The 23229-nt window shown below is 36.8% G+C and overlaps 1 protein-coding gene across 2 annotated transcripts in view; it reads left to right on the top strand.

Moving 5' to 3' along the window:
* The window catches only part of MDGA2 (MAM domain containing glycosylphosphatidylinositol anchor 2), a 904469-nt gene that overhangs the window by 139878 nt on the left and 741362 nt on the right, over window positions 1-23229 (top strand). For both annotated transcript variants that reach the window (XM_072629633.1, XM_072629632.1), the window contains one exon: window positions 21978-22117. In XM_072629633.1, coding sequence (XP_072485734.1) covers window positions 21978-22117 — 140 coding nt within the window. The remainder of the gene's footprint in view (window positions 1-21977; window positions 22118-23229) is intronic.

Raw genomic sequence — 23229 nt, 5'->3', positions numbered from 1 at the left:
CTTTCAACATTATGTTGAAATTTGTGTCTGGTTATTGGGGAGGTCTATTTGGTCTGCTATTTTCAGCTAATTCTGCGTTAAGTAAGTTTTTGGTCTTTCTAAGATGATGTTATCCTAGGAAAGATATGGACACTTCTTTCCTTCTCTACACTTTGCTCTTCACCCTGCTCCTGAAGAAGCAGTGATCCTTTTTGCTTTAGAACTGCAACCAAAAACTCTGCATGACAATAGAATTACCAATCAACACAAACTGCATCCAGTCCAGGAAAAGATCCCCTGTAATCTCTTTCTGACTATTCATCCAACCTCCATACTATCTCTGGGCTGAGAGTTCCCAACACTGATACTGTTGTCAACTCTGACATAGCTGCCTCCAAGGACCCTAGCAAGGGTTTCTTGCCATGCTCTGCACTGACTCCTATTCTGGTCTTACAGACCACTAAAATGATTCACTCTGACCTTTTCTTGACTCAGCTGCTCCAATATTAGATTTGGGGAGCTATTTAACATTGTTTGGAGGGGAATGTTGGGAGAGTTCAGCCTCTAATGGACCATATTAGTTCTACTTAGTATCTCACGAATACAAGCAACTTTTTTCAAGATAATTTCTTGTCTAAAAGCTAGCGTCTTTGAGTTTCCCACGCTCTTGATTACTATGGTCATTTACTACTGTGTGTTGTGTACCTATTCTATTCTCATGATCTGCCACTCTATTTCTTACTCATGCCAGATTGGTTTGTTGATTACTGCTTTGTAATATAGTTTGAGATCTTGTACTGCTAGGCTGCTTTACTTCACACTTTTTTTTCATTGATTCCATTGATATTGCTGATCTTTTTTTCTTCCAGATGAATTTTGTGATTTTTTTCTGACTTTATAAATTAAATTATTTTTGATAATTTGATATGGCATTAAGTAAATTAATTTAGGTAGAACTGCCCTTTTTATATTGACTTAATCTAACCATGAGCAATTAATACTTCTTCAGTCATCTCCAATCTGTCTTTGTTTGTGTGAAAAGTGTTGCGTTCCTGCAGTTTTTGGGCTTGTCTTAGCAAGTAGACTTCCAAGTTTCTTATCCTGTCTACAGGCATTTCAAATGGCATTTCTGTATCTTTTTTTGGTATTGAAATGTCAATGATTTGGCTTGTTATATAATCTACAATTTTGCTCAAATTGTTAATTGTTTTATCTTGGTTTTTAGTTCATTTTCTATGGTTCTCTAATTATAACATCATATCATTGGGCAAGTGATAGTTTTGTTTCTACATTATATATTTCAATCCCCTCTATTCGTTTTTCTTCCCTTATTGCTATAGCTAACATTTCTAGAATAACATTGAACAATAGTGGTGATAATGGACAGCCTTGTATCATCCTTGATCTTACTGGGAAAGCTTATCCCCAGTACAGGTAATGCTTGCTAATGGTTTTTGATGGATACTACTTAAGATTTTATGGAAAGAGCCATTTATTCTTGTGCTTTTAATAGGAATAAGTGCTGTATTTTGTCAAGTTTTTTCTGCATCTACTGAGATAATGATAAATTTTTTTTGTTATTTTTGTGGTTAATTATACTGACACGTTTTCCTAATATTGAAAAAAGCTTTGCATTGTTATAAATTCCACTTAGTTATAGTTTATGATCTTTGTGATATATTGCTGTAATATCCTTATTAGAATTTTATTCAAATTTTTTGACATCAATATTCATTAGTGAAATTGGTCTGTAGTTTTTTTTTCTGTTTTTTCTCTTCCTTCTGAGGGTATCACCATCATATTTGCATCATAAAAGAAATTGACAATTCTTCTTTGCCTGTTTTTCCAAATAGTTTTTATAGTAATGGAATTATTGTCTTCATATATTTTGCAGAATTCACTCATAAATCCATCTAATCCTGGGCAATCTTTCTTAGGGAAGTCATTAATAGTTCAATTTCTTTTTTAAGACAAGGCTATTTGAATATTCTCACTATTTAACACAAACTGCTTGGAAAACTGGAAAATAATATGACATAAACTAGGCATAGACCATCTTACACTCTACACCAAGATAAAGTCAAAATGGGTACATGATTTAGATATGAAAACTGATTCTATAAGCAAACTAGGAGAGCAAGGACTTAGTTTACCTGTCAGAATTATAGAGAAGGGAGAAATTTATGACCAAACAAGAGATGGAAAACATTATGAAATGCAAAATGGGTGATTTTGATTAAATTAAATTGAAAAGTATTTTTGCACAAACAAAGCCAATGCAGTCAAGATTTGGAGGGAAGCAGAAATCTGGGAAAGAATTTATACAACTAGTGCCTCTGATGAAGACATCATTTCTAAAATATGTAGAGAAGTGAGTCAAATTTGCAAGAATACAAGTCATTCCCCAACTGATAAATGGTCAAATATATGAACAGGCAGTTTTCAGAGGAAGAAATAAAAGTTATCCACAGACATATGAAAAAATGCTCCCAATCACTGTTGATTAAAGAGCAGCAAATCAAAACAACTCTGAGGTCCCACATCACATGTATCAGATTGGCTAACATGACAAAAGAGGAAAATGATAAATGTTGGAAAAAATGTGGAAAAATTGGAACACTAATGCATTGCTGGTGAGGTTGTGAACTAATCCAACCATTGTGGAGTACAATTTGGAACTTTGCCCAAATGGCTATACAAATGACTATATGACTATACTACCCTTTGACTCAGCAATATCACTTCTAGTTCTGTATCAAAAAGAGGCCATAAAAATGAGAAAAGGGCCCACATGTACAAAAATATTTGTAGCAGCTCTTTTTGTGGTGACCAAGAATTGGAAATTTTGGGGATGTTCATCATTTAGAAAATGGCTTAACAAGTTGTGGAATATGAATATAATGGAATACTATTTTTCCATAGGAAATGATGAGCATGTGGAACTCAGAAAAATATGGAAGACTTATATGAATTGACGTTGAGTTAAATGAGCAAAACCAGGAGAACATTATATATAGTAACAGTTATACTGCATGATGAATGACTTTGCTGTACTTAGCTCTTCAACAGCTGATAAAAAAATGCTATCCACATCCAGAGAAAGAACTTTGGAGTCTAAATGTAGATGGAAGTAGATTACTTCCTCTCTTTTCTTTTGTTGTCTTGTTTTGTTTCTTCTTTCTCTTGATTCTTTCCATTAGTTGTAATTCTTTACATCATGACTAATGTGAAACTGTTTAATATGAATACATAAATAGAACCTATATGATATTGCATGCCATCTTGGGGAGGGGGGCAATTTAAGGCTGTAAAGTAAAAGTAAATGACCTAATTATGTATAAAAGAATATTGGACCTATTTCACATTATAGTAGCAAGACTCTTAGGATTTTCTGGAAGACCCTTCCACCACATAAATGGATTTATGGCTTCTATCGAATAATAATCCCAGTTTAGACTGCACTAAGGTGAAAGAAATTAAGAATTAAGGAAGAAAGAATGAAGAAAAAAGTAAAATTACATACACTTCCTCTACCCCATGAATGAGTCACCATAAATAGAAAATAGAAGAAAAAGAAAAAAAATATTCTGGCAATGTAACCTATTCTGGGCTCCACTTGAAAGAGTGAGGTTACTTGTTAAATGGTGGTTATCAGGATGCACAGGTTATGAATGTGAATTCTACAAAACCTGAAGAATTCAGTAAGTCCAGTGAGGATTACTTTTAGGCTGTGGAGAAATGAGTACTATTAGTTTATTCCTGACTATGTCTCTAATACTCTGTTTCTCCCAACCAGTATTCCTGACACTTGGTAGAGAAGGTTGGATCCAGGATTTCCCTCTCAGTGGCCCTCATAATTTATTCATATCACAATGGTTAGTTGGATTGTAGGGTCAACATGATATTCATAGTGCCTATGGTTGCCATGAATATCCTGGCACAATTATGAATTGTGAAATACAACAGATTCTCTACATGGAAGGTAGAACCAAACATTTATTCAGACAACAGAAAGTCAAATCTCAGTACTACAAAGCCAAATATATTGTATCAACAAAAATGTATACACAACAACAATGCAGAGGACAACACTGTTCTCAAGCCTTCCCCATGTTAGGGCCTTTCCACAAACAAACACTCATGAGCCTAGCTGCTCACCTCCTCTTTATCCTTCATTTCTTACTGCTCTGACCAATTTCCTCTCAGCTCTGCTGTAGCTCCTCCTCTTCCTGTTACACTCATTTAGCAAACTCCTCTAACCACAGGCTCCATATGACTCAATCTTCCATGTGACCCAGGCAGGTCACATAGGCCCATTAATGAATGGGAAAGATCTTCCCATTTATATTATTATTACACTGATGTAGGGCCTCAGTCGCCATGACATTATGGTCTGGTTAACATAATTTCATCAATATAGTCTCCCTTAGGAATGAATTGGGAAGAAGAATTTTTTTTCAGTGACTTGAGTATTCAAACTTTGTTAGGGAACTCCTATTCCCATCTCTTCTATGGCCACTAGGGAGTGATGTGAATTTAAAGCAAGCTACCTATTCCTGTCATTGAGAACCCTGGGAATAGTTAGTAACTTCTTGGCTCTATCCTACCATCAGGCAATTACAGATTTTGGCCTCAGTGACTAAGTCTAATTGTCACTAGACATATAGATATTCTCTCTCTCCCTCCCACACATCTCCCATACTCTTTCCCTCCTTCCTCATTCTCTCCTCTTTCTTTCCATATATACACTTTCTTCATGTGTAATGTGTGTGTGTGTGTGTGTGTGTGTGTGTGTGTGTGTGTGTGTGTATTGGACAGCTATGGATGGAATGCCAAGTCTCATCTTTCTGAGTTAAAATATCATATACTTACCACCTCTGTCACCATGGGCAAATAGCTTAATCCTGTTTGCCTCAATTTTCTCACATATATTTATGTGTGTATGTGTGTATATATATGTATGTATGTACATAATAGATATATCTTCATCTATCTACAAAGCCAAAAATGGAGCTCTTCTTTCACTCAGGATTCCATTTTATAGATATTGGAGGGGACAAATGGATGTACACCTACACCCACACCCATACACATGTTGTGATGAATGAAAAATCTGAGAGACATACTTTCTGGGTAATCAATATTCAGCCTGTTAGTTATGGCTAACAAATAATAAAATGAGGCCAGAGACCCTTTGAGAGTTTAAGTACCTTTGAGAGTTGGTGCTCCTGACTGGCAGAAATCAACTCTGATCAGCTAACAATTAATGAGACAACGAATATCATAATGAGAGTTAGTCTTATGCTAATAAGGGACTAGAGAACCTGATTTTGAGTATGTCACTCTTAAACAAAGAGACTTATCTCTACCCAGACCACCCCAGCTTGTGGCAATGTAGAGGAAGGAATCTGCCTTCATCCAAGCCACTTATAGGTGTAGTTGAACAATGAGCCAGAATTTACCTAGACTAGACGCTTTACCCTTTATTCAGGATTAAGCTTTCCCAGTTGGATGGGGTCTCCCTCAAGATTGAGCAGAATGCTAACCCAATCTCATTACCAGCCCTGTTCTTCAGAGGCTACTTTGGCCTAGTAGAGAATGAGGAAATAGAAAGGGAAAAAACCTGGATAACCCATGTTAATTGTTTATTAGTAATTATAATAATGCACATGCTCTACATACATGTATTATGTATAAACAGATATGTGTACAGTTCCTTCTATGTAATTATGGGTTTATATGACATATATGTAAATTGTCTTGCATGTAGAGTGTGTATGTCTATATATGCACTCATTACATACAAGACAATTTAAGGGAGAAAAGAAACTAGTTTTGGAAAGATCAGGAAGTTATGTATAAGGTAGCACTTGAACTGTCTTGAAGGAAGTAAAACATGTAAGGGAGACTTGAGAATAAAGAACATTCCAGGCAAGATAGAATGTTGTGTTCGAGCAACAATAAAAAAAATAAAAGCCAATTTGTCCGGACTATAGAATTAGATCATAGTTTTATTGGACCTATGGGTAGTTTGGTGCCAGGTTTAAAGGGCTCTCAAAGTCATGGGAGGAGTTTATACTTTTATCCATGAGAAAAGAAGCCACCGGGTTTTTTAAAATACAGAAATGATATGATCAGACATACAAGTGAGGAAAAAATCACTTTGTTGAGTGTAAATGGATTGGAGTATGGAGAAACTCAAGGCAGGGAAGATTGTAAGGTGATTATTGCAGTAATGGAAGTAAGAGATGATGAAGGTCTGAACTCTTATTGAAGTTAGAATAGATGAAGGAAATATAGATATGGAAACTAAGAGTTGGCAACTTTTTGGGTATATTATAGGATTAAAAGAGTGAAGAATCAAGAATAATACTGGGAGACTAGAAGGATGCTGATGTCCACAACAGAAATAGTCATAACTGTAGTTTGTTGGAAGTTGGGAAGAAAATAATGAGTAGTGTTTTGGGCCAATTGAATTTGAGATGTGATATCAATTTGAAATTTCCTTAAAGCAGATGGACATCAGAGAATGGAGCTCAGGAGATTGATTGGAACTGGATATATAGATCTAGAAGTGAACTGCGTAGAGATGATAAATGAACCTATGAGAACTGATGAACCTATGAGAATTTCTCCCCGAGTAAGAAAGCATATAAAGAAAAGAAGAGGATTCCGGATAGAACTTTACAGTTTACTCACAATTAGAAATTTTAATTTAGCAAAAGTTCATGAATTCTAAGAGGATTGGTCATTTTAGTTATAATGCCTGCCATACAGAAAATTATTAGAAAAGTTATGCATTATCTAGGATTGGGCACTGAACATCATCACCTTGTAATTTTAAACTTTAAGAATCTTGAACCATGTTAACATAATATACCCAACACAAACACAACAGAACTGGATTGCTTGCCACACCATCCTGCCATGCCATGACCATAATCAGGAAATTAACATTCAAATCTCAGGTCTGCTATTGACTATGTGATCCTGGAGAAAATAGCTTAGATTTTGAAAGTCTCCATTTTATTATCAGTAAAACCAAAGTCAAAATACCTTTTTAAGTACTTGACAATACTATCATAAATAGAATCCACTATAAGCTTGAGAATTCTATGTAAATATGACTTTGGAGGAAATATGACGTGGAGGAAAATCTCCAGATTTTTTGTATAAAATTGAAGAAAATGAAAAAATTGTGGATTTAGTTATCTGAGAACCAAAATATAGTGCATTCCTGGGTGAATTAATTAAATATTTTCAAAATAATTGATCCTTAGGGGTGGAGTCAGGATGAATTGATTAAAAGTAACCCAACTGAACTCTCTGACTATTCCCCTCCAAACAACTTTAAAATAATGCCTCAAATCAAATTTTGGAGAGGCAGAGCCCACGAAAGATCAGAGTAAGACATTTTTATGACCTAAGGAAATTCAAGAGATCAGCAGAAGTCTGTGGCACCATGGTGGAGGTCTGTCCCAAGCTTGCACCACAGTGACAGCAATAGTGGTCACAGCAACAGCAGCATCTTTAGTAGTTCTCAGTGCACAGATGGTAAGGCGGTCATACAATTAGTCAGAAAGGCATCATAGGGGACCTTTTGCTACCACTGGGTACAGGTAGTACAAAGACAACTCCATTGCTCACACATAGTTCTGGGGCCAAGTTTAGAGAAGAGAGGAGGGTTAGGGGTGAGTCAGAAGGGAACAGGAGCCCTGGTCACAGTTCCAAGGCAAAGATTATACTAGTGTTTTTAGCTATAGGGGACAAGGGGCCCTTGTTAGGTAAAGATCAAAGTGCAGAGCAGGAGAGCAATTACCATACATATCCTTCAGAATCACACCACCTTGGATACTTGCAGACACCTCCCCTTTCCCCTGAACTAGTTTTGAAAATAGTAGCATGAAAAAAACTTGAAGCTTCTATCAGTGTTTACTCATCCCCCAGATTAGCAGTGCTGAACTTCATAACCTTCTAAGTCAAGAAATAAGCTGGAAAAATGAGCAAACAATAACAGCAACAAAAAAAGAACTTGACCACGTAAAACTCCTGTTGTGTTTGTACTTCATTTTCAAAAGGGACCATGACATCAGACAAATGATGACATGACTTTCACTTGACTTTGCTTTGCTTGAGGGAGGACTGTGCAAGGTCACCAGCCTCACTTTCTTCTCCTGAATTATCTGAATCCAGTGACCAGATATTCATCAGGATGACTGGAGACAGCCCAGGATGCAATAGGAGACCTTGGCCTTTTAGACTAAGTCCTTTTCAGGTACTCACTTAAAGTGAAGTAATGCCCATTCAGTGAATAGACCTCTTTAAAAGGTAGTCAGGGGGGATGACCCCTTTAATAGAAAAGAGAAAATAAATAGATAAATCAAGCTAGGAGAGGCAGAAACCTAAGGGTTGTTATTCGAGGAGAAACTGTTATTATTGACATTCACTCTAAGCCAGAGGGGTCCAAAACCAGGAGGTTGGGCAGGGACCCTTCCTTGTTCAATCTATGGGCTTCAGAGTGCATTGAATCTAATGTTTTAGGAGAGACAAGAAAGAAAGAAAGAAGGAAGAGAAGGGAAAGAAAGGAGTTACCCAGCTAGCTAGGTCCCTATTTAGGCAGTTCAGTCTACTCACAAGCTGTATTGGTCCTTCATTTTCAAAGAGGACCATAACATCAGAGAAATGATGAAATGACTTGAGCTTGACTTTGTTTTGAATGAGTGAGGGCTGTGCAAGGACCCCAGCCTCATTTTCTCATCCTGAGTCACCAGTAGTAGCCATATAAAGCTACTATTGTGGCAGAGAAGAACAAGATAAAATGAGAAAACTGTTTCAAACAAGGCCTCAAAGAAAAATATTTACTGAACCCAAGACAAGCAAGAATTCCTGGAAGAGTTAAAGAAGGAAATAAGAATGGTAGAGGAAAAACTAGGAAAAGAAATGAGAGTGATATAATAATTTTATAAAATGAGAATTAATAACTTGGTAACTTGGTAAAAGGCACAAAATAATACTGAAGAAAATAGCACATTTAAAAACAAAATTGGTCTAATTGTAAAAGAGGCCCAAAAATGCACTGAAGAAAAGAATTTCTTTAAAAAGCGGAATTGGTCAAATAGAAAAAATAGGCATAAAATCTCACTGGAGAAAATAATTCCTTAAGAATTAGAATTGGGCAAGTGGAAGCTGGTGACTCCATGAGATATAAAGAAATAACAAAACTAGTTATGTGTCTTTAGATAAGTCACTTGAATTTTTTGGGCCCATGGCAACTCTCTAAGACTGCAAGTTACAGCTGACTTCTTCCATTTTTTCCAGGCTATCTCCAATGTCTAGAATTCTCTCACTCCTTGTTTCTACTTCCTGGCTTCCCTGGCTTCCTTCAAGTCCCAGCTAAAATCCCACATTCTTGAAGAAGCCCTTCCCAATTCCAATATTTCTAGTGACTTTCTTATGTTGATTATCTCTAATTTATCTTCTCTATGCTTTGTTTGCTTATAGTTACTTAAGCTTTCTCCCCCATTAGATTGTAAGCTTCTTGAGAGCAGGTACTGTCATTTTCTTCTCTTTGTATCCTCAGTTGACAATACCCTCAACTGCCCACAAGAGAAATAATAATAATGTTAATAATAATACTAACCTCTAACATTTATGTATAACTTTAAGATTTGCAAAGTGATAATAAGATCATCACAACTGAGATTCCACAATGTATATATGTATATATGTGTGTGTGTGTGTGTGTGTGTGCGTGTGTCTGTGTCTGTGTATACATTCACATATATACATGCACACACACACATACACACACACATGTGCTGTAGTAGGAAGAGGCAAATGGAAATGGAAAGTCTGGTCGAGAAGTTTAAGAAAAGTACCAATCTTTCCTTTTGCTAACAAACTTTTGCTCATTTTGACAATCATTTGTTCTGAGGAAGTGGTGGAAAATATAGAGTTAAGAGGGACAAGCATCATTAATTTAGAAATAAGAGTTTCTAGGAATATTTAGTCTAACCACCTCATTTACAATATAGAAAGCATGATCCCAAAGGAAGTTAAGTGACAATAACATAATGAAGACCATAGCCACTTTTCAAGTCCAAGTCATTTGACTATAAATTCAGTATGATTGTTTTTTCATAGCACATTGCCAACTAATACACTAATGAACCTCATTATAATTCATTAAGAAGAATGAGTCAAGGACCTGGGAGCCAAGATGGAGGAGTAAGAAGTAAGTTGTTCTCACTCTCCCTTCTAGACCTCTAAAATACCAGAAAATATCACCACAGGAAAAACCATGGAGCAGCTGAGCCAGCAGAAAGATGGGATGCAGCAGTCTTTTAACCAAGGAAACTTGAGGGATTAATGGGAAAGGTCCCTCTCACTCTGGTGGAAGACGAGCTATACAGGACGTGAGGCATCCCAGAAAGACAGTGGTAAGCCCCAACTTGGCAAACCAATGGGAGATCCTGGGTCCCAGGTGGTGGAGGAGACAAATGCCAACACCAACACCTCTTAAGTGCCTTGGCATAGGCAGGGAAACTGGTAGATTTCAGCAGTCAAATCTTTCAGTGGTTCAGCTTAACTCCAGGAAGCAAAATTCAAGTTGAGCAGGCAACCTTCAGCATCCAAACCTCCCAATGCTTCAGAACAGCTGTCCTCGAGGGGACAGACCTCCCTCTACCCAGAGAGCTTAAGTGTTGCTGACCCCAGCTCAGCAACAGGTAAACTACCAGACCCCTATTACCTCCAGCTGCCAGCACCTGAGGGTGCTGAGGCACACAAAGCCAATGACCAGGTTCCAGTAAAAGAAGCTTGAGTCAGTGCTCCAGCAGGAGAACTCAACTTTATTATTTTAAAAAAAATTCTATTAACTAATTTTTAGTTTTCAACATTTACTTCCACAAGATTTTGAGTTCCAAATTTTCTCCCCATCTCTCCCCTCTGCCCACCCCAAGACATCATGCGTTCTGATTACCCCTTCCCCCAATCTGCACTCCCTTCTATCACATCTCTCCCTTCTCATCCCCTTCCCCTCTATTTTCTTGTAGGGCAATATAGATTTGCCCATTGCATGTACGTTTTATTTCCCAGTTACATGTAAAAATAATTTTTAACATTTGTTTTAAAACTTTGAGTTCCAACTTCACTCCCTTCCTCCCTCCTACCCCCACTGAGAAGGCAAGCAATTTGATGTGGGTTATACATGTGTAGTCACTCAAAACACTTCCATAACAGTCATGTGGTGAAAGACTAACTGTATTGACTTCGATCCTATCTTGTCCCCCATTTATTCTATTCTCTGTGTTGACCTTGTGCCTCTTCAAAAGTGTTTCCTTTTATTTTTACCCTCTCCTCCCATTTGTCCTCCCTTCTGTCATTCCCCCAAACTTATCCCTTTCTCCCCCCTTTCCTGTAGTGTAAGATAGATTTTCATACTAACTTGAGTGTGCATGTTATTCCCTCCTTAATCCCAAACTGATGAGAGTAAGGTTTACTTTATCCCTTTCATCTCCCCCCTCTTTACCTCCATTGGAAAAGATTTCTCTTGCCTCTTTCATGTGAGATATACTTTACTTCATTCTCTTTCTCCCTTGCTCCTTCTCCCAATATATTCCTCTCAAACACATTAATTTTAATTTTTTAGATATAATTTCTTCATATTCAACTCACCCTATGCCCTCTGTCTATATGTATACAATCCCTCTAACTACTCTAATATTGAGAAGAGTTTCAAGATTTACAAATATATCATTCCATATAGGAATGTAAATAGTTCACTTTTAATAAGTCCCTTAGGATTTCTCTTTCCTGATTACCTTTTTATGCTTCTCTTGATTCTTTTTTTTTCAATTTTATTTTTCATTCTTAACACAATTTATAACAGATAAAACAATTCAAATTTTTGGTCAGGTGATACTTCTTTTTAAAACATTTACAATATGGAACACAAAAGAATTTTTTTAAGCATTAATCAACTGAGACACAAATAATATTTACGTTGGTAACTTCACAAGCTCTTGACCTAATTGTCTCCACTGTATTACTAAGAATTAAAAGACCCTAACTTATTGTTGTTGGTGTAAAGTCCTATGCCAAATAGCTTAATTTTAGATTTAACCTTGGTTGTTCCCCTAACAACAATCTATAATTGAATACATCTGATATTAAGCTTACAAACCTTTTGACTATAGGAAATTGTCACCAAGAGCAGGAACATTTCAGGGATACAATATCGCCTCAACTTCATGTCAATTCCAGGAAGGATTAGATTATCCACTTGCCTTCAATCAGGCTTAAAGTCTGCAAGGTGTCAGTGGAGAAATTGAGTCAGGAGAATCCTACCTCAGCCCAGGGTGAACAGCCGCTCTCCCACCCTTCCCATGAGATCACCTTTGGCAGTTCACACCAGCATCTCACTGTCTTATTGGCATCATGAATTGGAGGCTCAGATCGTCTTTCTTGCTACCCATACCTGGAGTTAGATTCAGAAGAACAGTCACTTAACAGTCCCATAGCATCTAAAAATAGCAAGTTCCAATAACTAGGTTTCAAATATGATTATAATTTCACTTTGGCTAAGGAACATCTTTTGAGGCAAGTCTTAAGAGGCTTACATGCTTTTCTATACATGTTCTAGTTCCTGATTAAATAGCAACCATAAAATCAAATTTACCATTAGAACCTTAACTTTTCCATCAATGCCAAATTTTACCCGAGGTTACCTTTCTCTAGGAAATTTAGACTGAAATTCTTTCCCCCAAACTAAATATGTCATTGATTTATTCTCAGTAATTGAATCAGTCACTTATCTTGATACTAATTGCTTTTACATCACTTTGCAACATGTCCAATTTTTCTCCCCATCACTCCCCTTCCCCCACTTCCTAATACTTTGCATTCTGATTACTCCTTCCCTCAATGTACCCTCCCTTCTATCACACCCCACCCTTCCCTTATCCTCATCTTCTCTCTTTCCTTGTAAGACAAGATAAAATTCTATACCCCATTCCCTGTAGTTCTTATTTCCTGATTATATGCAATAAAAATTCTCAACATATGTTGCTAATACTTTGAATTCCAACTTCTCTCCCTCCTCCTTCCCTGCCCAGCCCCACTGAGAAGGAAAGCAATTCAATATAGACTAAATACGTGTTCTTTTGCAAAAGACTTCCATAATAATCATGTTGTGTAATACTAATTATATTGGCTTCTGTCCTACTCTATCCCCCCTTATTTTTTTCCTCACAATTGACCTTGTCCCTTCTCAAAAGTGTTTATTTCTAGTGACTCCCTTCTCCCATTTGCCCTCTCTTCTAACATTTCCCTCACACCGTTTGTCACTTCCTCTCCTACTTTGCTGTGATATGATATAAATTTTCATATCAAATTTAGTGAGCATGTTATTCCCTCCTTCAGCCACATGTGGAGAGAGTAGCTTCATTTCCCCCCTTTCCCCTTCTCCCTTTTCTCCTCCATTGAATACGATTTTTCTTATCTCTTTTTTGAGTTATAACCTGCTTCATTCCATTTCTGCCTTTCTCTGCCCAGAATTATCCTCCTTCACCCCTTAATTTTTATTTATTTTATTTTTTGTGTGTGCATATCATCTCTTCTGATATAAAACACCCTGTACTCTCTATCTATCTATGTGTATGTGTATGTCTGTGTATGTACAATCTCTCAAACTACCCAAATACTGCGAAAAGATTCAAGAGTTAAAAATATTTTCTTTCCATGTAGTATAAACAGTTCAGCTTTAGAGAGTCTTTTATGATTTTTATTTTCCATTTACCTTTTCATGCTTCTCTTGATTCTTGTTTTGAGAAGTCAAATTTTCGATGCAGATCTGGTCTTTTCCTCAATATGAATGACTGAAAGTCTTCTATATCATTGAATGACCATTTATTCCCTTGAAATATTAAACTCGGATTTACTGGGCAGGTGATGCTTGTTTTCAATCCTAAGCCCTTCGATCCCTTAATGTTGAAACTGCCAGATCCTGTGTTATCCTGATTGTATTTCCACAATACTTAAATTGTTTTTTTCTAGGGGCTTGCAGTATTTTCTCCTTGATCTGGGAACTCTGAAATTTGGCCACAATATTCCTAGGAATTTCTCTATTCGGGTCTCTTTCAGGAGGTGATTGCTGAATTCTTTCAATATTTATTTTACCCTGGGAATCTAGAACATCAGGGCAGTTTTCCTTGATAACTTCATGGAATATAATGTCTAAGCTCTTTTTTTGATCATGGTTTTCAGGTAGTCTCATAATTTTTAAATTGTTTCTCCTGGATCTATTTTCAAGGTCAGTTGTTTTTCCAATGAGATGTTTCACATTACCTTCTATTTTTTCAAATTTTTGGTTTTGTTTTCTAACTGCTTGGTTTAACTCATAGTCATTCAATTCCCTGAACTCAGTTCTCTCTTTCAACGAATTACTTTGCTCAGTGAGCTTTTGAACCTTCTTCTCCATTTTACTAATTCTGCTTTTTTAAAACCTCCTTCTCCTCATTGGCTTTTTGGACCTCTTTTTCCAATTGAGTTAATCTTTTTAAAAAGATGTTATTTTCCTCATCATTTTTGGGTTCCCCTTTAGTAAGTTGTTAACTTGGTTTTTAAGGTCTTCTATTGCCTGAGCCCAGTTTAAGTTCCCTTTGGAGATCCTGGAGGCAGAGGCCTTGACTTCCTCTGACAGTATGCCTTTTTCCTCCTCATCTGAAAGGATGGGAGGAGACACCCATTCCCCAAGACATTAAACTTCTGTGGTCTTCCCCCCCCCCCTTTTTCAGCATTTTCTCAGCCAGTTACTTGACTTCTGAGTTACTTCTACACAACCACCTTGCCTCCAGTTCCACCAATCCAGCACTTGGGGGCTGAGATTCAGATAAGCTGCTCCAAAGCCTCAGGGGTTTAGGTGGGGGCATGGCTGCTATTCAGTGTGAGATTAAGATCAGATGCTCAGGAGGGGGCAGGGCTGCCACACAGGGCTCAGTTCCCTCAGAGGGTTTACGAGGAGACCTTCAAAAATGGATGCAGGCTACTGACTGCTTTGGGAGTCCCTGTTGGCTGCTGCCTCTACTGCTGCCACCTGAGGAGGCCTGAGTTATGGGGACACCCTGCTCCCTTCTCAGCCAGCTGAAAAGACCTTCTCACTGACCTTCGTGCCTGTGGGTTGTGAGATCTGTGCTGCTGCTGGAGATTTTGTCCCTGAAGTTTGCTCAGATCTGCTCCTTTCAGTGCTGTGTGGCCAAGGCAGGGCTGTGCTCTGCTTTGTGTCTGGTGCCCAACAGACCTTTCTTGTAGGTCTTTCAGGTCTCTCTGGGATAGAAATCTCCTCCACTCCATTGTTCTGTGGCTTCTGCAGCTCTAGAATTTGTTGAGAGTTCTTATTTACAGGTATTTTATGGGCTGTGGGGTAAGAGCTAGCATATGTGCATCTTTCTACGCCATCGTCTTGGCTCTGCCCCAGCTTCTCTTGATTCTTGTCTTTAAAAGTCACATTTTCTATTCAGCTCTGGCATTTCATCAGGAATTCTTGAAAGTCCTCTATTTCACTGAATGATCATTTTCCCCCTCGAACTATTGTACTCAGTTTTGCTGGGTAGGTGATTCTTGGTTGTAAGTCTAGCTCCTTTTACCTCTGGAATATCAAAGCCCTTTTATCCCTCAATGTAGAAGCTGCTAGGTTTTATGTTATCCTGATTGTGCTTCTGCAATACTTGAATTGTTTCTTTCTGGAAGCTTGCAATATTTTCTCATTTACCTGGGAGCTCTGGAATTTATGTACAATATTCCTAGGAGTTTTCCTTTTGGGATCTCTTCAGGAGGCCATCTGTGGATTATTTCAACGTTTATTTTACCCTGTGGTTGTAGGGCAGTTTTCCTTGATAATTTCATGAAAGTTCATATCTAGGTTCTTTTTTTGTCACGTCTTTCAGGTAATCCAATAATTTTTAAATTGTCTCTCCTGGATCTATTTTCCATGTCAGTTCTTTTTCCTGTGAGGTATTTCACACTGTCTGTTATTTTTTCATTCCTTTGATTTTGTTATAATTTCTTGATTTTTCATAAAGCCATTAGTTTCCATCTACTCCATTCTAATCTTTAAAGAATTACTTTCTTCAGTGAGCTTTTGGACCTCTTTTTCCATCTGACCATTTGTGCTTTTTAAAGCATTCTTCTCCGTGTTGACTTTTTGAATCTCTTTTGCCATTTGGGTTAGTCTAATTTTTAAGTTGTTATTTTCTTCAACATCTGTTTGGGTCCCCTTTAGCAAGCAGTTGATTGTTTTTTCATGATTTTCTTTCATCACTCTCATTTCTCTTCCCATTTTTTTCCTCTACTTCTCTTACTTGATTTTCAAAGTCTTTTTGAGCTCTTCAATGACCTGAGACCAATTACTATTTTTCTTGGATGCTTTGATGTAGGAGATTTGACTTTATTGTCTCCTTCTGTTTGTATATTTTAATCTTTCATATGACCAAAGTAAGATTCTATAGACTGATGGGGGTGTACTCTCAGACACGTGATCCCTTCACAGTCTGTGATCCTAGGTCTCTAGAAACAACTGCCTCCATCGCTACCGCTGCTTCTGGAGCTGCCACAGGCTCCTCTGCCCCTTCTTCCACCTTGGGGCTGGGACCAAACCACTCTAAGCTCTTACACAGACAACAGATTTTTTACACTGACCTTCCAATTTGTCCTTCGTGTTTTGAGGTTGTGAAGTCTAGAAACTGCCACAGGTAGGAGAGATTCATTCCCTCTCACCCTCCCACAGGCTTAGTCAGATTCTGTATGTGGTGGTACAGCTCTTGCTGGACTGCACTATGCTTCCAGTGTTGGGTGACAGAGGCTTACCAGCGACCTTCCAGTCTGTCTTGGGCTGGAAATTTGCTCCACACTGTCATCCTTGGGTTCTGCAGCTCCAGAATTTTTTAGAGTCATTTTTACAGGTATTTGCCTGGGCTGGTGGGGAGGGGGAGAGCTCTAGCAAGTCTCTGCTTCTACTCTACCACCTTTGCTCTGCCTGCCCCCCTCCAAGGATTCACCTTTAAAAGCCAAGAAATAAGTAAACATCCTGAACCAAAAGCCAAAAGAGAAAATGAACATAGATTCTTATCATGGGGACAGGGAAGATCAAGGAACAAATTCAGAAGAGGATAACATTGTTGGTATTCTCCAATATGATACCTCAAAGGGGAATATTATCTGGTCTGAAGCCCAAAAGCCTTCTTGGAAAAGTTCATATAGGATTGTAAAAGTCAAATAAGATAGGTAGAAACAAAATTAAGAAAAGAAATGAGAGCAATCAAGATAGAATCAATAACTTGAAAAAGAAAGAGCAAAAATTGACTGCAGATAGTGTTCTTAGAAATACAACTGGTCAAATTGAAATAAAGTACACTGAAGAAAACAACTCCTTAAAGAGTATAATGAACCAAATGGAAAACAAGGTACAAAAGCTGACTGAAGAAACAATTTGTTAAAAATTACACTAGGGTAAATGGAAGCCAATCACTCCATGAGACATCAAGAATTAGTCAAATAAAATCAAAAGATTAAAAAAATAGAAGAAAATGTAAAACAACTGGACCAAGAAAATAGTTCTAGAAAAGATAATTTCAGAAGTATTCATGTATCTGAAAGCAATGATCAAAAAAGAGCCTGGACAGCATCCTTCAAGACATCATCAAGCGAAACTGTGCTGATATCCTAGAATCAGAGGATAAAATAGTAATTGAATGAATCCATTGGTCACGTCCTGAAAGAGATACCAAACTGAAAACACCAAGGAATATTGTATCCAAATTCCAAAATTGCCAGGTCAAAGAGAAAATACTACACATAGCCAGAAAGAAACAAGTTAAATAACATGGAACCCCAGTCAGTATTATGCAGGACCTTGCAACTTCTACATTAAAATATTGGAAGTTTTGGAATATGATGTTCTACAAGCTAAAGGAGCTGGGATTACAACCAAATATCCACTAGCCAGAGAAACTGAGCATATTCTTTCATAGGAGGAGATGGAAATTCAACAAAATAGGAGACTTCCAAACCTTCCTGGTGAAAAGACCAGATCTGAAATTTGATCCTCAAATACAAGACTTGAGAGGCATAAAAGGCAAACAGGAAATTTAAAAAAATAAGGTATTATCAGACAGGATTTATACCAGAAAGACTGAGATGGTTTAATATCAGGAAAACTATCGGCATAACTTATCATATCAACAACAAAAGTAACAGAAATTATATTATCTAAATAGATGCAGAAAAAGTATTTGAGAAAATACAACACCCATTACTATTAAAAACAGTAGAGAACATAGAAAAAAATGGAGTCTTCCTTTAAATAATAAATAGCATCTATCTAAAACCATGAGTAAGCATTATATGTAATGGGGATGAGCTGGAAGCATTTCAGTAAGATCAGGGGTGAAACAAGGATGTCCATTATTACCATTGTTGCTCAATATTGTCCTAAAAATGTTAGCTTTAGCAATGAGAGAAGAAATTAAAGTAGGCAGTGAGGAAACAAAGTTCTCACTCTTTGTAGATGATATGATGGTGTACTTAGAGAATCAAGTTAAAAAACTACTTGAAATAATAAAACAAATTTAGCAAATTTGCAGGATGTAAAATAAACCCACATAAATCATTAACATTTCTATATATTACTAACAATGCCCAACAACAAGAGATAGAAAGAAAAATTCCATTTATAGTTTCTGTAGACATTAATAAATATTTGGGGGTTTACCTGCCAAAACAAACTCAGGAACCACATGACAACAGTTAGAAAGCATTTTTCACACAAATAAAGTCAGATCTATATACTTGGAAAGATATCAGCTGCTCATGAGTAGGCTGACCTAATATAATAAAAATGACAATTCTGTCTAAATATAAATCAAAAATAATTTTATAGAGCTAGAAAAAATTATACCAAACTTCATCTGGAAGAACAAAAGGCCCCAAATCTCAAGAAAGTTAATGAAAAGAAATGCAAGGGGAGGTGGCTGAGTTGTACCAGATCTTATATGTATTTTAAAACAGCACTTGTGAAAACTGCTTGGTACTGTAGAGGAAGAGTGATAGATCAGTGGAATAGGTTAGGTACACAAGACACAGTAGTCAATGACTATAGTAGTAATTTACTGCTTGACAAACCCAAAGTCTTGAACTTCTGGCCTAAGAACTCACTATTTAGCAAAAGCTACTGTGAAAACTGGAAAACAGTATGGCAGAAACTAGGCATAGACCAACACCTTACAGCCTGTACTAAGATAAAGTTAAAATGAGTATGTGATTTGGACATCAAGGCAGATACTATAACCAAATTAGAAGAGTAAGGAGTGGTTTATCTATCACATTTATGGAGAAGTGAAGAATTCATGATCAAACAAGAGATAATGAACATTATGAAATGCGAAAGGGATTACTTTTGATTACATTAAATTCAAAAGTTTTTACATAAACAAAGCCAGTGTAACCAAGATTTGAAGGGAAGCAGAAAACTGGTAAACAATTTTTACAGCATGTGTCTCTGATAAAGACCTCATTTAGAAAATATATAGAGAACTGAATCAAATTTATAAGTCATTCCCCAATTGATAAATGGTTAAAGGATATGAATAGGCAGTTTTCTGAGGAAGAAATTAAAGTTATCTATAGTCATATGAAAAAATGCTCTAAATCAATATTGATTAGAGAATTGCAAATCAAAGTGATCACCTCACACCTATGACACTGGCTGATGTGACAAAAGAGAAAAATTATAAATGTTAGAGAAGTGGGAAAAATGGAACACTAATGCATTGTTAATGGAGTTGTGATCTGATCCAACCATTCTGGAGAGCACTTTGGAACTATGCCCAAAGGGTTATAAATATGTGCCTATCCTTTGACCTAGAAATACCACTTCTAGGTCTGTATCCAAAAGACATCATAAAATGGGAAAAGGACCCACATGTACAAAAATATTTATAGCAGCTCTTTTTGTGGTGGGCAAAAATTGGAAATTGAAAGGATGTCCATCAATTTGGGAATGGCTGAACAAGTGACAAATGAATTTATGGAACGCTATTGTGTCATAAGAAATGATGCACAGGCTGATTTCAGAAACCCTGGAAAGACTCATATGAGTTGATGCTGAGTGAAATGAGCAGAACTAGGACAACATTATGTACAGTTACAGTGACACTGTGTGATGACTTACTTTAATAGACTTAGCTCTTCTAAGCAAAGCCAGGATCCAAGACAACTCCCAAAGACTCATGATGGAATATTCTATTCCACATCCAGAGAGAGAACTTTGGAGTCTGAATGCAGACTGAAGGATACTATTTGCTCTCTTTTTTTGTTGCCGTTTTGTTTTGTTTCTTTCTCTTGGTTCCTCCCATTGGTTCAAATTCTTCTTTGTAATATGACTAATGTGAAAATACGTTTAATCTAAGTATATATGTAAGCCTTTTATCACATCCATCTTGGGGTGAGAGGAGGAGAAAATTTGGAATTCGAAATCATATGGAAGTGAATGTTGAAAACTAAAGATAAATTAATTTATAAAAAAAAGACAAAAAGGAGAATAATTCCTGGGTAGTTGTTATTTTCCCAGAAGACAGTCTAGGAACTAATTATTTTAACTAAAATTCATATATTCAGCCCAGGAGTCTATGGATTTGATGAATTTTTCTTAAACTAGTTCTTCTAAATATTTCAGCAATAATCCAATATACCACTGCCACTGATGATAATCATATTGGTTGAGTTGACAAACTGGCACCGACACAAAAATTCTTGGTATAATTCTCCTTTTGTATGCATATAATTAAGTAAACTAATAAAGTGATAGCCAAACCAATAGTAAATCATTTGTAAAGATGGATTTACTGTTGTTGAGTTATTTCTCTTCATGACTCTATTTGGTGCTTTATTGTAAGGATACTTGATCCCCCTTTTCCAGTTCATTTTACAGATGAAGAAACTGAGCCAAACAGGGTAAAGTGACTTTTTTAGGGTAAGTGTCTGTGAACAGATTTGAACTGATTTATTCCATAACTTACAAAGTGCATTCCTTGCATAAACCACGTGAGGTGCTGAAAGTGTGGGTGTGGCTTCTTCTTTTTACAAGGCCAGTGGATTTTCATGAGCATTTGTCACCTTGAAATAGACTGGCAAGCCTGAATAGTTCCTTGGGAGTTGATTCTCCTAGACTTAGTGTTACAAATAGTTACTGAATTGAAACTGAAATGAAATTTAGAGGTAATTAAACCATATGTTTATATTTTATAGATGTGAGCAAACCAAGGTACCAAAAACTTGTGACTTAACTTAAAGTTACAAAGCCAATTAGTGACAAAGCTAAGATTATAAGGCTGGTTTTCCAACTCCTAAACTGACATTTTGCCATCTGTTATAGCTAACTGAATATATGGCATTATGCCAGACACATGTCACTACAAATGACATTCTAACTTCATCAATAGTAGTGAAGTAAGATGACACTGGCAACAGTGTGGGGAACTTCTCTTAGCTGGATCATTTACCAGAAAAGTGTACTTTCTCTTAGCTATGATCCATGTGCAGGTTATAATGCTCATTCCTTGGTCATCATCCTCTTCTACACCTTACACAGGGAAAGTAATGTGTGCATTTAAAAACCTAATGCCATTTTGATTGGTATCATTGGATATCACTCAATTGGGATCACTGATATCAAGAAGTATTCCTTTTCCTCATCTTCCTCATTTTTATTTGTATGTGTGTGTATACATATGCATGTGCATATGCACCTATGCATATATGATTAGTAAAACTTTGCCTATCCCTGATTTACACAAAAATATAGAGAAATATAAAATTTTCTGTCCAGTATATTTCCTTAGTTGATATACATTTTAAAATACAATGGGATTTGCTCTTCTACAGGATACACTCAGAATGGTTTTTGAAAGTATTTTACTTCTCTTTGCTTTTCTGTTGTCTCTCAGCTCCTCCCACTGTGCGGATTGTACACTCAGGTTTGGCATGTAATATTGAGGAGGAGCGCTATTCAGAGAGAGTCTACACCATCCGAGAGGGAGAGACTTTGGAACTGACCTGCCTGGTGACAGGCCATCCACGTCCACAGGTGAGTCCTGAATAGTGACAAAGGAAATTCATTAAGAAATTTCCTAGGGAATTTTTGGACTGTTGTTGTAGTGCATTTAATTAAGTTTTATTTATATGCACGTGTGCATGTGTGTGTGTGTGTGTGTGTGTGTGTGTGTGTATGTGCGCCTGATATGTGTCAGGCACTGAGCACTGGTGATACAAAGGTCAAAATGAAGTAGTGGAACAGTATCTTATTTCAAGGAACTTGTAATCTGTTTAAGGAGCTTATATGAATTCATAGACAAAAATATTGTTTAAAACATATTTTCTAAGATGTGGGTTTTAGTGTTTACTGATTCCTACTGATTCTTCTAGTATAATTTATTTGCTGTTAAGTGAAAACTCCCCAATAAGCCAAAGACATCACAGATTAGGGTCTGGGAGCCTAATGTTCTTCTTCATCTTGTATGGATACAAGTGAAAAATGGTATTGTCTACTGGCCATCTTTAGCTCTTGCTAAATAACCAGTCTACCATTTTTCCCCGTAATTGGGGGGAATGAAACAAATATTTAGTAGTGCCTACAACGTGCCAAGTGTAAAATGTTAAGCACTTTACCAATTATCTCTTTTGATTTTCACAGCAACCCTTAGAGGTAGGTGCTATGATTATCTCCATTTCATATCTGAGGAAACTGAGGTAGACAGAGGTTAAGTAACTCACCAAGGATCACACAACTAGTAGGTGTCTGATGTTGTATTTCAACTCCAGGACCATCATTTTATCCACCGTGCCACGCAGCTCGTGACATCCCTTGTACATTGTCTTTGTACAGGTCTTGGTAATCTGTTTCATACTTCTCATATCCAGTCTTATATCTCATTTTTAGACTTTTGGTATCTCACTCTTTTGGTTATTCTTAACTTTACTTTTTCAGAATCTGTTGTATTATGTGATTTGAAAGTACACAGAATAACCAGAAGAATATTGTTTAAAAGATGGGCTGTAACTCCTCCGGTATATTTTTTCCCTTTTTTGCTCAGCTTTTGTTCACTTGCAGAGCTTAAACAATATTTCTATATTAATAGATAAGTTCTTTGTGTTATCCAGCAAACTTTCATAATCTGAAAAATAGGCATTCACCATATT

The sequence above is a fragment of the Notamacropus eugenii genome, chromosome 1, assembly GCF_028372415.1.
Source record: "Notamacropus eugenii isolate mMacEug1 chromosome 1, mMacEug1.pri_v2, whole genome shotgun sequence".
In the NCBI taxonomy this organism is placed as follows: Eukaryota; Metazoa; Chordata; class Mammalia; order Diprotodontia; family Macropodidae; genus Notamacropus; species Notamacropus eugenii.
The sequence above is the reverse complement of the archived record's forward strand: the minus strand, read 5'-3'. Positions and strand labels throughout refer to the sequence as shown.